The 18,440-nt window shown below is 39.2% G+C and overlaps 1 protein-coding gene across 3 annotated transcripts in view; it reads left to right on the top strand.

Annotated features, from left to right (window-relative positions):
* The window catches only part of GALNT7 (polypeptide N-acetylgalactosaminyltransferase 7), a 96,524-nt gene extending 78,366 nt beyond the window's left edge, over positions 1 to 18,158 (top strand). For 2 of the 3 annotated variants that reach the window (XM_081332316.1, XM_081332317.1), the window contains exons 8-12: positions 3,921 to 4,043; positions 5,591 to 5,809; positions 7,555 to 7,653; positions 8,588 to 8,716; positions 15,291 to 18,158. In XM_081332316.1, coding sequence (XP_081188442.1) covers positions 3,921 to 4,043; positions 5,591 to 5,809; positions 7,555 to 7,653; positions 8,588 to 8,716; positions 15,291 to 15,428 — 708 coding nt within the window. In that variant the 3' untranslated portion in view covers positions 15,429 to 18,158. The remainder of the gene's footprint in view (positions 1 to 3,920; positions 4,044 to 5,590; positions 5,810 to 7,554; positions 7,654 to 8,587; positions 8,717 to 15,290) is intronic. The other variant, XM_081332318.1, reaches the window with a different exon arrangement.
* Positions 18,159 to 18,440: the final 282 nt, after the last annotated feature.

Here is an 18,440-nt window from a genome sequence, read left to right as displayed (position 1 = left end):
CCTGTATTCATGCAACTGATCAATGAAGTGCTCCATGAGGATATAAGGGAGTTTTGGTGTACCTGGACAATATATTATTTTATACCAAAATGAAAACTGACATATGAAACCAGTCAGGGCAGTCCTAAACAAACCCCGTGTAGCTATGGTATATGCAAAATTGTCAAAGTGCGGGTTCACAAGGAAAAAATCCACTACCTAGGCTACCAGATCTCGCACGAGAGGGTAGAGATGCATCCGGAAAACGTGTGGGCCATCTTGGAGTGGGTTCCCCCTGCACCAGAAAGCAATTACAGAGCTTCCTGGGCTTTGTGAATTTCTATCGGCAATTTATCCCCTCCTTCACACAAGATTGCGCTCCCTATCACAAATCTATTAAAGACGGAGTGGATAAGCCAAAGCCCAGCCAGCCCCTGAAATGTACTATGCCAAGCTGCCTTTGAAAAGCTAAAGAAACTTCTCAGGAGAGCCAGTGCTAAGACACCCAATCCAGAGAAACCATTCATAATTCAGACCAATGCCAGCGATGTAGCAGTGGGTGAAGTACTTATCCAAGAGAATGTAAAGGACCAATTACAGCCCTGCACTTACACTTCAAAAAAGTTGTTAGAGACTGAACCTGCTGGGCGGTCTGGGAGAAGGAAGCTTATGCAGTGCAGTGGGCTTTCTTCACCTGGAGATTTTGCTCCTGGAAGGGAGCAAAATCCCTTTCCAAGTTTGGACTGATCATAAAAACTTAGAGGCTCCCAAGACCCCAGAAAATTGTCTCCCAAACAAGCACGGTGTGCCCAACATTTTCATCAGTACAATTTTACTCTCCACTACTTGCCATTAGGAAAAAGCTTTCTGGCTACGCTTTATCAAGGATGCCACAATATAACAGCATAAAAGCAGAGGTAATTAAGCCTCTACTCTCTGCATAGCAAATAGCATCTTCAGTAATTACCAGGGCACAGGCAAAAGACACCCCACCGCTAGACAACGCCACTATGATTGCGCTTAAACAAGCCCTAGAAAAAGACAAGTGGTTCCTAAGCCACAAAAACCTCTGCTTGATGTGGGATGGATTAGCATGGATAGGTGGGAAGCTGTACATTCCCACCACCAAAAGACTGAAAACAATGCAAGTCTCCCTTGATTCAAAACTTGCGGGACACTTCGGATTTGTAAAAACCCTACATTTATTGAGGAGGCAATTCTGGTGGCCATCTTTAAAAAAGGACATTGAAAGCTATGTGACCAGCTGCACCACTTGTGCAGCAGCAAAATGAAGACAACAAAAAACTCCTGGCCTTTTGCAGTTGGTAGCAAATCCTTCAGCACTCTGAGAGGGATCTCTATGGATTTCATCATAGAACTGCCAAAAAGAGCAGAAAACACTCATTTAGACAGTGACTGACATGTTTTCAAAGCAGGTCCACTTTATCCCATACCAGAAGATCCCAACTGCCAAAACTCTTAATAAAACTGTTCCTCCAACATATCTATCAATTGCATGGGGTGAGCACCTGTTATTTGTCCCAGCTTCTGCCAACCTAGCAGTTCGAAAGCACGTAAAAATGCAAGTAGAAAAATAGGGACCACTGTGGTGGGAAGGTAACAGCATTCTGTGCGCCTTTGGCGTCTAGTCATGCCGGCCACATGACCACGGAGACGTCCTCGGACAAGCGCTGGCTCTTCGGCTTTGAAAAGGAGATGAGCCCCTAGAGTTGGAAACAACTAGCATGCATGTGCGGGGGAACCTTTACCTTTACCTCACAATACAATTTCATATAGAGGGGTCCAATTCACCTCAAATTTCTGGAAGGTGTTCTTGGACCTCTTAGGCACGGAACAGGGCTTGAGTTCTAGTCACCATCCTCGAATGGGGGGACAGAATGAACGAACTCAGTCCTTAAGATGTTTCATCAACTACCAACAAAACAATTGGACTGACCTCTTGCCATTTGCTGAAGTGGCATATAACAATGCTGTATACGTTAGCACGGGGTACACCCCTTTTCAAGTGGTCAGTGCCTGAACCCTTAAGGAATGATGAATCAACTGCAGAACAGAAAGGTCAGAAAGGCTCTCAGTGAGGCCAGAGAAGCCTATAAGACTCAGGCAGATAAAAAGAGAATGGAACCTAAACCTTTCCACATTGGGAACAGGGTATACCTGTCTACTAGATATCTGCAGTCACTATAACCCTCCAAAAAGTTAGGACCAAAATTTGTGCGTCCCTTCCCCATCAAATGCATCATAAACCCAGTTACAGTAGAACTGGCACTTCCCAAGGCATTAAGGCAGATCCACCCTGTATTTCATTGCAGTTTGCTACAACCTAAGATACCTCGCCTCTATAGCCTATGACAGGTGAGCAATATTTTGAAGACACCATGGAGCCCCCAGTATCTAGCTACGCTTGGAAGGATCTCCCAGCACCCCAGAATGAGTAGGTCTATAAAAAGCATGCTAGAGCTCCAAGATTGCTCAAACTCTTTCATGCATGTTATCCGGACAAGCCTGATTCACTTCTCATTTCTTTTTCTCCCCATTTTATTCTTTTCTATTTCTCCAGGTGGACCTCTCCTTTTAAGGAGGGTTAGGTTTCGCTCTTCGGGGAGGTGAAGCTCTGTGGGCTCTGGGATGTATTTCCTTTGTTTTGTTCTTTTCACCTTTGATGCATCTCTCTGAGTGTGAAAGAGAAGAGAAAAGTGCCTGGGCCATATGTCTTAACTGTACTCCACTGGGAAGAGGCCGGGAAGAAAGTGAAACGCCTGTGAACTACGGTTTATCACTCTGGTTCTCATAAAAACGTTGTACCTATGGATTGGCTGAAATCAAACTGTACAGTTGGGCACTGGAGAGGGGTTTGAAAGGAGAGTTTTAATGTACCATTTTGCACTGGAATTATTCATATCTTGTCTTGCTATTCTGTTATTACTATCAATAAAAATTCCTTTTGAAATGATGCCAGTTTCAGGAGTTCTGCTTCCTTGGGAGTGCTAGCTAAGGCAGGACCTTATAGTAGATGAAGTTGGAGAACTCATATATAATAAGAGACTTAAAATATGGCACCTTTTTTCAATAACCACTTTGTAATTTTGAAGTTTGAACAAGGTCAGGTTGAATAATGCTGTGCATTGTATATATATTTGATTTAACCAAATCAGGAGTCAAATTGAACCACTTCTGTGGCCCTGAAAGTTGTACCTAGATTTTTACAAAGTGAATTACAATTGTTTGCTAGATAGAAGGCTTTCAATTTCAACACAACTGTTGTAGTTTGTTATTAGGTAATCTTTTTGATGAAATAATACCAAAATGCATAAAAGCAGAAATCCATATATGAAGTGGAACAATATTTCTGAGTAAGCCTACACAGATACAAAAATTTTAAAAATGTAAAATTATCTATTCTATTAAGCTGTTCAGAATAATATCAAGATTTTAGTAACAAAAAACAGTACTGATATAATATCTTCCAAGTCTCTAGCCACATCTAGGTTTATTTCAGTTAAAGAATCCAACAAAATCCTAATAATAAAATCACAAATTGTATTTCTTTAGTATGCTAAAAATTAATACATCAATTTGGAACCTAATGAGCATTTTACTATGGTCTGAAAAAATAATATGGTTCAGATTTACATTAGTTTTGGGGTTTAATATAAGACTACAAAATGAAGTGAGTCTCTAAAATAATTTCTAGACATTACTTCATAATTTGGCATAAATCCAGTTGTTATAGTGTTGACTATTTTATTAATATTGAACACTATTATATATTTTTTCTTCCAGATAAAATGTAACTGCTCGTTAGATTTAACTATGGAAGACATATTTCTTTGGTCATTTTGGTAGTAATGCTGAAAGTGCATTTCAATTAAATTCTTTCTATATAATGTTGACTTGGTAAAATCTCCTTGTATATTCAGATTTGGCAGTGTGGAGGACAGCTACTGTTTGTGCCTTGTTCTCGTGTTGGGCACATATATCGTCTCCAGGGATGGCAAGGGAATCCACCTCCAGCTTATGTTGGATCATCTCCTACTTTAAAGGTAATACTTATGTCCCTAAAATATTAATAAATGTAAATATTTTATATCATTTCATATTAATAATTGAATTAAATTAAAGCTCTATAGGTTCCCATTAGATTTATTTACTTATTTAATGTATTGCATACAATTGACACATGCTAGACACACAATGCAGTCCTGACAGTCTAGACTGCTAGTTGATTCTGTTTGGCACTTGCGTGTCTATCCTTGGTGCACCGCTGGGGGCTTTACACCAATTAGTTAGCAGTACATGGGCTGATAGCTTTTCCAGGTTCCTCCACCAGTTTTGCCTTGGGTCACAATTCCTTACATCTGGCCAGGTCCAGCATGGCTTCCACTCTCTGCACACGTGAACTCAGCTAAGTTTTTCCCAAGTAGATAAATTCCTACCATTTATCTACTTGCAATATTGCATGTTTTGAACTGCTGGGTGGGCAGGAACTAGGGATCAAGCTACAGGAGCAAATTCCATCTCACAGAGCCGGGCTCAAACCACCAGAGTGCAGACCACGCACTGCATCCCTCCACCCCAGAAATGAATAGGAATGCAAAAATACCTATTTGACTATTCAGATATATTGCTAAACAGATCTAGATTGAATAGACAGCCTCTGACCGTAAGATCAAATTAAATTAATCCTAATTTGAATCCTGCAATTGGACAATTTTGCACATCCTTGTAAATGTTTTCTAATTATCTATCCCTATTTAGTTAATAGGTGAGCATTCAGTGATCCCAGGCAATTTTTTTGCATTCTCTGGAAATCCACCTAAATTGTACTGCTGACTTGACAGTGAAGTTCTAAATGCAGTCTTTAAACTGTAAAAAGCTTCACCAACCCTAGTTTATTAAACAAAGATACATAAAAAGTTTTTGATATAATTCCTTACTGTAAATTGATAATAGGACAATATTTTTTCGGTTGCAACTTTCACATTGTTACAGTAGATGTGACTGGGATTAAACCTTCTTTATACCAGTCCTAAGTTCATAGAGCGAACTACTTTAAATCCACTTTGAGCCACTGGAGATATAAATTGACATTCTTTTCATTCATAATATCCTTTCCTGAATGAGAGAGAAGAATAAAATTATTCAAGAAAGATATGACCACAATTGAGCCCAAAATTTCTGTTCCTAAGTGAGACATTTTTAAAGTGAATTTTCCTCCATTTTATTACTTTTCTTGCCACAGTTAAGTAAATCACTACAGGGTGTTAAATTAGTAACACGGTTGTTAAGAGAATCTAACTCTCCTATTAACTTTACTTGTCAGAAGGTGGCAAAAGGGGAGTTACCTGTACCCAGGAGACACTGCAACTGTCATAAATATGAGTCAGTTGCCAAGTGTCCGAATTTTGATCACATGACCATGGGGATGCTGCAATGGTTGTAAGTGTGAAAAACTGCCATAAGTCATTTTTATCGGCGCTGTTGTAACTTCAGATGAACAGTTCACTAAATGAACTGTTGTATGTTGAGGACTATCTGTAGTTGCTTTCCATTTTTTAAAATGTATGCATTAATTTTGTGTGTTTTACAGAACTATGTCCGTGTTGTTGAGGTCTGGTGGGATGAATTCAAAGATTATTTCTATGCTAGTCGTCCTGAAACAAAAGCACTAGCTTATGGGGACATATCAGACCTGAAGAATTTTCGTGAAGATCACAAATGCAAAAGCTTTAAATGGTTTATGGAAGAAATAGCCTATGATATAACTTCTCATTATCCTCTACCACCTAGAAATGTGGAGTGGGGAGAGGTAACTGTTCTTTCAACTAAGTCAATATTTAATAATCTCCTGAGCTAGCCTTGTCTAAGAATGTATATTGGATTAGGAGCATAGGGGAATCTTGTAAGAAATAGGTGTCTTATATGTAAAAAGTATTTAAACTGTTGGAACCATATTAGATCATATATTAAACCATATTTAATTAAATTAAGGCCTTCTGAACAAAACCAGTTTTTCAGAAAATAGTGCTAGTTTTCCAGGTAGTAGTTGCCAACCAACTAGCGATACATATGCCATATTGCTGTCTGAGCTGAAACTGAAAATTTAGATTTTTTTTGTAAACCATTGCAAAAAGTAGCAGATATTCATATATTAATATCAGAGTTTAGGCATTATGATCTGGAAGAGAATCAAAATGTTAGTATTAATTGTATGAATAGAAAATTGTTTCCTAGGGTTAGGTACTATAAAAATGAAAACACCTACATTTTAAACTAATTGTTACGGATAGAATGGCCCTTGTGTTTTTTCCAAAGGACAGTTTTGTGATCAGCATGTGTAATAAATAAGCCAACGGCAGTTAAAGTAAGTATTGTCTTTATGAAATTGAATTTAGATGGCAAAGAGAAGGGTACGTAAAGAAGTGGTTTATTCATAATGATACTCATTTATGAGATTGATAAAGATTGAGACAAATAGAGCAAAATGCTGTTTCTTAAAAAAAAATAGGAAAAAACAAGAGAAAAATCTGGAAGATTTTAAAGCCTTGGTGGAGCAGTGGGCTAAGTAACACCAGCTGCCTGCAATTATTGCAGGTTCGCATCCCACCAGGCTCAAGGTTGACTCAGCCTTCCATCCTTCCGAGGTAGGTAAAATGAGGACCCAGATTGTTGGGGGCAGTAAGCTGACTTTGTAATAATGCCGCTTGGGGGGGGGGCGAAAGCCCTAATAAGCAGGCATATACATAGAATGAAGGCTATTGCTAAGCACATTTAATTTGTGCTTAGATTGTAAGCTGCCCTGAGTCTTCGGAGAAGGGCGGGATATAAATGGGATTAAAATAAATAAAAATAAATAAAAGTAAAGTTATTGCAATTATTGCCAAGGCTATTTTGCCATTCACTGCCATTCAAATAATTGGCCACTGACAACTGCCAAGTATAGAGAATTAGCAATAGTTACTGAAAATGATTTAGGGGAATTACATTTTTGCTTTACTTAAATAGTATGATATCACATATCATTAACATATTGCCTGTAGATTACTTATTTGAAAAAAACCTCCTTGTTCTTTGCCTCTAACAAAAAGAATTCTTATTCTCATGGAACAGATATTTTCAATATATTTCATTACATTTCATTCATTATTGTGGCTGCTGTTGTGAAATAATCTTTAATATATATACAGTTTGTGGCAATGGTAGAGAATATTAGGACAGATTCATTTATGTATCCCATTTATTGGGAAATCATGCTTTAAACAATCAGTGGAATTCATAAAGGGAAGATTCTCTGTGCTGATAATTGAGTTGAAAACAAGATTAGGTATATGCACAAATTCTCTTTGTTTTTCATTTTAGTGTTCCACAATTCAGGGCTAAAGAACTTGTGATCTCTAGATATTGGTAAACTACAGTTCAGCAGCTTCTACTGGGCCCCACAAAGGGTTATATTAAGCTGTTTTGTTGTGGATTACAAATAATAGTTTTCCATATTATTTCTATTTATTAATTTACTATATTGTAACAGTAGTACAAATCATAAATGTGTTTCAGATTAGAGGTTTTGAAACAGCATACTGCATAGATAGCATGGGTCATACCAATGGAGGCTTTGTGGAACTTGGTCCATGCCATAGAATGGGAGGAAATCAAGTAAGTAGACTCAGATAATGTTTTCAGTTGTGAGCCAAAATATTAAATAAATTGCTTATGATTTTTAGATTGGAACTGCCTTCCTTCCCAATCCAAGAGACATTTTTGTGATATAAACATCATATCACAGATTTATTTTCTTACGTGTATGTATATGTGTGTATCCTAAAAGTTATTACTCTTCCATATGCCTTGCCCCAATAAATACTATATATACTGTAATCTCTTTTTTATTTATTTGAAATTGTTTCTTTAAAAAAAATCTGCTTTGAATGTAATATATACAGAAAAGCTGTCTATATGTAAAGGGATTGTGGCTGTAATTCTGCTTCAGTTTATATGATTTTGACAAATAAACTAAAGCAGTTGATATTTTTATTTTCATGCCATGAAAACAGGAATAATATTCTCACTCTATATTTTGGTGCACTTAAGATTTAACAGTTCAGTTTCTATGTACCCTTCTCTTTTAGTCTTTCAAACAAATTTTCGTTCTGAAAGTTTCTGAATGCAGAAGCTGAAATGCAGAAGTTGCAGTTTAATATTCAGAAGAATGCAAAGGTTTTCTGAATATTAATAAAATGTTGATCCATAAAATATATTGATCAATGCATATCCAAGTTGTTTCAATTGTGTGTGTCAAATTATAGATTCTAAGTATTGCAATTGTGCTTGTTTCATGCATTCTAAATATGCATGAAATGTGTAGTATATGTGTACTATAGTAGTTAAGGTTCTTAGCTAGGAATAGATAGATACACTTTCAAATCTATCCTCAATTGGTAATATTTAGCATATAGCTTTCTAAATTTTTTGTCATAATAATTTTTGCCAATGCGTATTTAATTATATTTATAAGCTTTTATATGTTTTATATGTTAACATTTTTTAGTTATTAGAACAAAATATGCATTGTTTTTAATATTTATTTTAGCTCTTCAGAATTAATGAAGCTAACCAACTCATGCAGTATGACCAATGCTTGATTAAAGGACCTGATGGATCCAAAGTTATGATTACACATTGCAATTTAAATGAATACAAGGAGTGGCAATACTTCAAGGTATCTGATTAGTGCTGAGAGTCCCATTAGGATAACAATGATTAATTCTGTTTATGAATTTTAGATAGATTTAAATAATAGCATAAAACAGGTTGAACTAGACATTAATATTATCTTCTGATGGTTTCACCCTTTGTCCATCATAGAAATCATTACTGTTTATGAACAAGATTTAATGAATTTATCCACCATATTCTAATTATCTATGTATGAATATATGCATGTATGTATTATTTTGTGATGTAAAAGGCAAGAGGGAAAGGTAAAGAGCTTGCAGGCACACTAGGAGTGTGATGTCTTCAACTACTTATTTCGTTCTTTCGTACTTATTTATTTATAAGATTTTTTACTATCTGAAATCTTACTGCCCTCTACATGACTTACTGAGCTTCCAATATACAATGCAATGCAAAATCACTATAATAATTACCGTATTTATCGGCGTATAACACGCACCGGCGTATAACACGCACCGCCGATCACATCCATTCGCGCTGCTGTGCGGTATTTACTATGGGTCATTAACATTATATCGGCGTATAACACGCACACATCATTTGCCCCCTATTTTCAGGAAGAAAAAGTGCGTGTTATACGCCGATAAATACGGTAAATAATGCAATTGGCAATTAAGCAGTAAAAGTAATAATACCACATTCATAGAATGTTGGCACCAGTGGTTGCATTTAACTCTCCAAAGGGATTGGAAAGCCTTGAGGGTTGGGATGATCCTTGTTTCCAGGACAAGCTACTTCAGAGGAAGGAAACTGTGACAGAGGATGCTCACTCTGCTATATGTACTGGTAAATGAATCTTAGGGATCTTTTAGCAAGGGCTTCCTAACTGGATAAGAGAGCAAAAATCCTGTTTTAATACCATCCCTGGGCTCAGCTGCCTATACTGCCAAGGCTCTAGTCTAGATAATCTTTATCTTCTAGAATTTTCTACAATTTCAGTTCAGTTCAGTAGCCTACCCAAAAAGAAAAGTTAAACATAGAAAGTTGTTTAATTCACCTTGTTTAGGGTGACTCGCTCCCTTCTTAACCAGGAGGTGAGGGAGGATCCCTTGCAGGGACGGGCCGAGGAGTTTAGTCATCATCTGACAGACAAAATCGCTCAGATCCGGGCTGGTTTGGACTCTGACTGGGTGGAGTCTGATGTGGAGGAATCGGACGGTCTTGATCATGTTATCTGGACTGAGTTCGATCCTGTTTCCCCTGATGATGTGGACAGGATCATGGGGAGGCTGAGCTCCACCACTTGTTTGTTGGATCCGTGCCCCTCCTGGCTGGTTTATGCGGCTCGGGAGGGGACACGAGGCTGGTTCCAGGCAGTAATAACTGCTTCTTTGAAGGAGGGTGTCTTCCCCGCCGCCTTGAAGGAGGCGGTGGTGAGACCCCTCCTCAAAAAGCCTGCCCTGGACCTGGCTGTTTTAAATAACTATCGTCCAGTCTCCAACCTTCGCTTTCTGTCGAAGGTTGTTGAGAGCGTGGTGGCGCATCAGCTTCCTCTGTTCCTGGAGGAAACTGATTATATGGACCCGTACCAATCGGGTTTCAGGCCCGGGCACAGCACGGAGACGGCATTGGTCACGCTGGTGAATGATCTCTGGCAGGCTCGGGACAGGGGTTGCTCCTCTGTCCTAGTCCTATTAGATCTCTCAGCGGCTTTCGATACCATCGACCATGGTATCCTACTGCGGCGTCTCAGGGGGCTGGGAGTGGGAGGCACCGTTTTACGGTGGTTCTCCTATCTCCTGGGCCGCTCGCAATCGGTGTTGATGGGAGGGCAGAGATCCACCCCGAGGCCTCTCACTTGTGGAGTCCCTCAGGGGTCGGTTCTCTCGCCCCTCCTGTTCAACATCTATATGAAGCCGCTGGGCAAGGTCATTCGTGGTTTCGGGGTGGGGTATCATCAGTACGCTGATGATACCCAACTTTTTTTCTCCACCCCGAACCAACCCAGCGATGCCCTCGCCGTGATGTCCCATTGCCTGGAGGCGGTCCGGGTCTGGATGGGGAGAAACAGGCTTCGTCTCAATCCTGCCAAGACTGAGTGGCTTTTCGTATCGGCATCTCGGGCTAACCAAACTATTCCACCTTTAACGATGGGGGGTGAGGTGTTACCCCCCGTTGATAGGGCTCGCAACTTGCGCGTCCTCCTGGACTCACGGCTCAATTTTGAAGATCATATAGGAGCCGTGACCAGGGGGGCTTTTGCCCAGGTTCGCCTGGTGCACCAGTTACGACCCTACCTGGACCGAGATGCCCTACGCACAGTCACTCATGCGCTCGTGACCTCCCGTTTAGACTACTGCAACGCTCTCTACATGGGGCTGCCCTTGAGGACCACTCGGAGGCTTCAACTGGTGCAGAATGCAGCCGCGCGAGTTGTGATGGGGGTTTCCCGATACTCCCATGTAACACCTCTACTCCGTGAGCTGCATTGGCTTCCGGTTGCCCTCCGGGTGAGATTCAAGGTGCTGGTGATGACCTATAAAGCCCTAAATGGCTTGGGTCCGGGATATTTGAGGGAACACCTGCTGCCAGCATCAAGTTCCCTTCGTCCAGTGCGCTCGCACAGGGAGGGTCTTCTCAGGGTGCCGCCGGTAAAAGATTGCCGGCGGATAACACCCAGGGGGAGGGCCTTCTCTGTGGGTGCGCCTGCCCTCTGGAACCAGCTGCCCGTGGAGCTCAGGACTGCCCCTGACCTGTGTTCATTCCGCCGGGACCTGAAGACTTGGCTCTTTGAGCTCTCTGGCCCAGGCTGAGAATTTTAACTGTTCTATTTGCAGGGATAATTTAATCTTTTTAATTGTTTTTTAACTTTTGTATTTTGTATTGATGTGATTTTAAAATGCCCTGTAAACCGCCCTGAGTCCTTCGGGAAAGGGTGGTATATAAATCAAATAAAATAAATAAAAAATGTACCAGACTTGGCCTCTTGAGTCAGCAAACTAGTGTCTCATTAAGGACCTCTGGCATTTCCTTTCAAAAAGGTATTGACGACAGTCCTGAACCAGCTCATAGTCCTTTCCATAGTCCAGTTCAGTCTGCAAATGAGAGAGTCAAGAATACAAAGGACATCGTGCACTCTCTCTTTGGAGTAGAGGGGAGAGTTGATCTCACAGGGTTGAGTCAGTATGTGGTGGGATCGATTGTGTGGATGAATAAAATGGGCAGGGTTATTTTGTTAGTGTTCACTGCTTTGTTTATCTTTTTTATATGTTATGTATTGTTGTGTATCTAGAATTAGGAAGAGGAGCATTATTAATTAAAAATAGTCTTCAACTTAATGACTGCTTGAAGTTCCAGTAGACTTTCCCAGTGTTAACTTGCAACGTGTAATGACTGCAACATGTAATGGATCTCTCCCTCCCTATACATACAGATGAAAAATGCTGTGGTCATGTTTTGGGGTTTTGATAGCCAGCTAAGTTTACTGTTTGTAATGTCCCACAGTCACATAAATGTCATTTGTGACATTTTTAGCTGGTTTCCGCATTTACTTCCAGTTTCTAGCAAAAAAAAACACCCTTTAGAGAAAATGAATTCACTTAACAATTGCTATGTTAGCTATTGACTGCCACATTACATTAATGATGTCATAAAAAAACCAGTCATGACTTGAGTCCAGTCACATGATGCCTCAACTTAAAATTGTAATTTCAGGATTAATTGTAGTCATAAGAGTACCTGTACTGGCTTGATTATGATTCACAGAGCCTCTCAGGGATGGGGGATTTGATTGCCGATGAGTAAAAATAGAGGGAATAACGATAGTGATGGGCAGCATAAAATTGGCACACAAGATACCAAAGGCTGTCCCAGCCACAGCCTTCACTTACTGTTCTGGCAGAAACTTTGATTCCAAAAGCCCCAAATTGTGAGCCAACTCCATTTGGTAAGTGTGACCTTCTCGAGTTAAAGATTAAATATTTCCTGATTGAATAGGCTTTGGAATTATAGAAGTTTTTCTTGGTAAGATTCATACTGAGCTTATTTTTCTTCAAGTTACTAGATCAGGACTGTATCACACATTTATTTATTAAACTTTATTTGCCACCCATTTCATTTTGAAATGACTCTGGGCGCCTTCTGTCATTCAGTCAGAAGTGGAGATGTATAATTGAGTATGACTTGCATATTGGTGATACATTACCTATGCCTACTTATGATCTTTCAAAAAATGTACATTTAGAAGCTGAATAGTGGGACAAAAGGCTGGCTCCTGCAAGACTCATATTAGAGCTCCTACATATCTGATGCCTCAGCCTCCACCATGGTCATTTGAGACCAACCCCTCCAGAAGATAAAATACCATTATAAAATTGAGCTTTATGCTTCTACCCTTCAGAGCTGGTCCAGAAGGACATTGTGATAGATGGCATCAAAAGTCATTTGAGGACCAGGAGGGTCACATTATTCCTAACCGAATCTTCCAACAGACAACTCTTACTTAGGTGCTCACCTACCTAAGTCCCAAAGTTTTAGTCACACAATTTTATTTTGTTGCTCAAAAAGGAATATTTTTATTGGGTCTGTTTTTTCTTTTGTGTATATATTGCTACTACAATATATTCAATACAATACAAACAAAAGGTGGAGAACCATTTAGCGAACAACGATCCGAGGCAAGTATTGCAGGGACTGCAGCACTTAACCAACTATAAGGGCAGCACGAGGAGCATGGCAAACACCAATGCCTCGTTGGCTGAGGAGCTGAATATCTTCTTCGCCCGCAACGAGGTTAAAAGACCAGACCCCGTAGCCTTTGCTGGCCGGCCTTCTGACTCTCAGCCACTCACCCTGTGTGAACACCAAGTGAGAGCTGTATTGAAGGCTGTGAATCCCAGCAAAGCCGCAGGCCCAGATGGGGTGCTGGGGATAGTGGTCAGGAATTGTGCTGATCAATTAGCAGGGGTCGTGACAAGGATTTTTAACATCTCCTTGCAAACGGCATGTGTACCATCGTGCTTGAAAGCAGCTACCATTGTCCCAGTCCCCAAAAAAACTGCAGTTGAGTGCCTGAATGACTACAGACCTATTGCATTAACATCTGTAGTCATGAAATGCTTCGAAAGATTGGTTCTCCAACATCTTAGGACATACCTCCCACTGGACTTTGATAAACATCAATTTGCCTACAGGGGAAATAGGTTGACAGACGATGCCATAGCTACTGCTTTACACTCTGTAGCAAGTCATCTCGAGAAGCCTGGAAGTTACGTCAGGATGCTTTTTGTTGACTACAGCTCGGCTTTCAACACCATTTTGCCGAGCATTCTCATCGAGAAGCTGACTGACTTGAAATTCTCCCCCGCCATCTGCGATTGGATTCAAGACTTTCTTAGGGATCGGTTACAAACAGTGGGGGTCGGCTCTGCTTTGTCCACCCCCCTGAAGCTTTGCACCGGCACGCCACAGGGCTGTGTGCTTAGCCCCTACCTGTACTCTTTATACACTTATGATTGTGTGTCATCTGACCCATCCACTGCGATAATCAAGTTCGCAGATGATACAACTGTGGTGGGTCTTATTACAGGTGGGGATGAGACAGCATATAGGGCGGAGGTACAAAAACTATCCATATGGTGTAGTAACAACAACTTACACCTAAACATCGGCAAGACGAAAGAGATGGTGTTAGACTTCCAGAAAAAAAAGGAGGAACCTGCCCCACTTTACATCGGAGAGAACTGTGTAGAGAGAGTTTCCTCCTTTAAATTTCTGGGAGTCTACCTCTGTGAAGATCTGACCTGGAAAGTTAACACAACTCAGGTGGCTAGAAAGGCCCAACAGAGGCTTCACTTTCTTAGGGTCTTGCGGAAGAACAGGGTAGAACAACAGCTAATGACCCTCTTTTACCGGTCTACTATAGAGAGCGTCCTCTCGTATGGTATTGTGGTTTGGTATGCTGGTCTGACAGCCGCGGATAGGAAAGTATTACAGAGGGTAGTGAGCACAGCACAAGACATTGTGGGCTGTTCCCTGACACCACTGGATGACATCGCCAGGGCTCGTTGCCTTGGAAGAGTGAGGAAGATTCTCAGGGATGACTCACACCCTGGACGGTATCTCTTTACTCTCCTACCATCCGGTAGGAGATATAGGAATATAGCCAGCCGTACCAACAGGCTGAAAAATAGCTTTTATCTGTGGGCTGTTAGGCTTTTAAATGGGACATAATCTTATGCAGAATTGACTTGGGAGGCCGGTGTGTGGTGTAGTTGGTTCACATAGTGTGGTGGGATGGAGGGTTTGTTGTCACTGTGTGTTGGGGGGAGAGAGCACGGGGGGAGGCTCAGCTAATCTCAATGTACACATGTTGTACTTTGACAATAAAGGTTTATTATTATATTCCTTTGTATATTTTTTCCTTGTAAATCTAATAGTAAATAGCAGATGCCTGCCAAAAATGGAAGATCCATAGAATTGTTAGACTTAGGCAGGTTGATCTAACAAATAGTTCCTAACCTATATTCCTACTCTGCTATTGAGAACTTAAGGAAAAAATAAATTAAGTTTTGTTGTTTTTAATTGGAAACTAATAGCTTATTGCTTTTGCTTTTCAGAATCTCCATAGATTTACTCACATTTCATCAGGGAAATGCTTGGACCGTTCAGAGGTTCTACATCAAGTATTTATTTCAGATTGTGACTCAAATAAAGCAACACAAAAATGGGAAATGAACAATATCCTAAGTGTGTAGACAAAATAGCTGCATCTACCTACTGACAAATGTAATTTTTAAAGAACTGAAAATAACCTGAAAACTGCTGCAACTGTTAACTTGTATAGCTGGGAGCCTGGAATGTCCTGAGCTGGATGAAGGATTTATATGAACTGTGATAGATTTATCATCTGCAGTTAATGTTTACAAAAACTGCTCTTACCTTAAATGTCAATAGATGTTTACATCTCTTTGCTTTCTTTTAGGGTGTTGTTTTAAGATGCTCTGGCTTATCATTTAAAGTGCTTTGACTTGTTTCACTGGAACAAAGTTAGAAGCACAAGCTTGGATCCAAAGAAGTAGGAGATTGTTTCTACATGGGTCATTCCTTTTCCTCTTATAGTGACAACCCTATCCCAAGAGCCCTCCTTAGGGACCTTCTGTAAACTTTCTGTATGGTGTAAAGGGCTGAAAATGGGCAACTTCCCGGGTGTGTATAAGTGCCTTTCACTTGGGCACAAGCAAAAGAATTGGATCCAAGTATTTGTTGTCTTCTTTGGGATTACACTCAGGGGTTTGCAGGCAGTTTTTGTTTTAAATTCCAACATTAACACTTGAAAAACTTGGAGTATAATATGGGGATTATTGACTTGTTATATATTGTTTTGTTTTTACATTTTACCAAGCACTGCCACAGGTTTATAGCCAAGGTGGCCTTCTTTCATAGTCATGCTGCTTTTTTGAGAAAAAAATCCTCAGTATATTTAGTGCCTCCTTAATTTTTTTTCCTTAACTAATCAAAGAAAATTTCTTACAGCATGAATATATTGAAATCTCTTTTCTTGCTAGGAACAGGAAAAAATGTGCAATGCACTCATTATGTTTAAATAATGTTCTAACTTTACTAGTATACTCTTCACTCCTAATTAGTACATTAAATAATTGGTGCATAAAGCATACCAATAATGCAACATGAGTGTCCAAAATAGTAATGTTAAAACATCTTGAACATTTTGAAGGATTAAATTGGTGTAAAGGGTGGCACATAAATCTATGAACCATTTGTGTGAAATAGCATTGAAACAGATTAAGACTTCTCTAATTTGATGCCTCAAGTGGAATTTGTTGCACTGAATTGCATAAAGATACACTGATTTCCCTGCTGTGGAACCCTTACATAACAAGATAGGTCAGAAATGAAAAATGTGTCTACATCTGCCTAATATGGAATAGCAAAATTTATCTAGTTCAGTTCATAAAATTGAATCAAATTTCTTAACAATTTCTGAATTATTTTATAGGAAGTATTTGGTAAATCTATCCATGTACAGTAGAATTGGGGAGTAGGTCTTTGTTTCTTTGGTAAACTTGAGAATTTCATTCTTCCAAATAGTTTAAGAGATGTTTTGAACAATTGGATTTGATATAGCATGAAAACAAAATCAAACATAGAAAATTAAATATATACAGCACATTAGGATTGTGCTGTGACCGTTTCAGTTTCAAAAGTGTACTTGAGAGAATTCAGTGATATAAACATATCTGTCTTCATTTTTTTTAAGGCATTTCTTTTCCTGAGGGAAAAAAGAGCTGTAGAGGGAAGCTGTGCAATCTAAAACTGCTTTAGAGTTGCACGTAGGTTCTATAATCACACTCCTGTACTTCCTGAATCACCTTCCCAAACTATTTTGGAAGCACTGCTCAGCCCTAACTAATTAAAAAAGTAAAGAATATTTTTTAAAAAATGTGTGGTTAATAAAATGCATTTTGGAGAGAATAAAAAATGTCCAAATTAAATATTCAGTCTTAAAGTGTGATTTCAATAATTACATTGTGGGTCTAGTGTGAAGTAGTGCACACGTATATTCTACTGAAAATTCTTGAATTACAAAATAAGTGGCCTAGTGGTAAAGACGCTTACCTCTCATTCAGAAGGTTGAGAGTTCAATCCTACGTAGCAGCAGATGTTTCCTACAGCGCAAAGAAAAAAAATATCTGCTGCAAACTCCAAGTAGTGTCAGGAAGGGCATCCTGCCAGTAAACACTATTCCATCCAGTCGCCCTGATCCTAACCCGAATTCAAGGATTACAGGGTCGTAAAAAGGGAGTTTATTAAATTACAAAAATAATTTCAGTAGTGCAAATCGTTGGCACTGATTTTATCTATCCCTAAAAGAGAGTGATGGAGATTCTTTATTTAAAAGGATAAATGCTGACCTTAAGACCAGATACATATAATTTAGTTTTAGGGTGATTTTATTTTTGAGGCATCTGTGGGTATTCCATTTAAAAAGTGTTAATAACTTGTGGAAGAAGTTGGGGAAAGGGTGATAAAATTTCTGGGCACATTTAATATTTCTTTGAGTATTTCATTTTTTTGGAGTATATATTAATCATATTACTATGCATAACTGAGATTGCACGTTGTGCAAGTGTGTATGTGCTAAATGGGTATTGTGTGCAATCCATTTAAAATAATAATATATGTGAGAATGGATCTGTATTTTTAAACATAACTCTTATAAGCCGTTACTCCTAATGACTTTTCATACTGTAACCTGCTTTTTAAGTAGATCCCATATCCTTGCTCTGTAAGTTGTTCACTATGCATTTCTACTCATTTTATAAATTTGATTTATGCAGATTTTGATACACTGTATGTTTCTGTAAAGATTGTATAAATCTTCAAACGTTTTACAGGGAATAATCTGGGGTTTTTTCTGTATATCTTCTGGGCTGCTTATTTTTTAGGTGAAATAAATTTTAACTTGTGGGTTTATAATATATTTGCACCAATAATTGATTTTCCCTTAATCATGTTCATCATTCATCAAAATACTTTGAAAAAGTGTGTGAGTGTGTGTGTGTGTAATGCATACATGAAAGAAGGATTCATAGATGAATGGATAGATTGTTGTGTTGCCTCATTATGGTGGTGGATGTTGTTTCTGGATGGGATGAACAAACAATAACAGGAATGTGTGCCAAAAGTAAATATTTCCAACAGGGTTACCCAACTTATGAAGGTCATCCTAGCTGCTGAGTTAAAGC

The sequence above is a fragment of the Vipera berus genome (assembly GCF_964194415.1).
Source record: "Vipera berus genome assembly, chromosome: 7".
NCBI classification, from domain to species: Eukaryota; Metazoa; Chordata; class Lepidosauria; order Squamata; family Viperidae; genus Vipera; species Vipera berus.
Note: the sequence above shows the minus strand (reverse complement) of the source record. Positions and strands in the feature narration are given on the sequence as shown.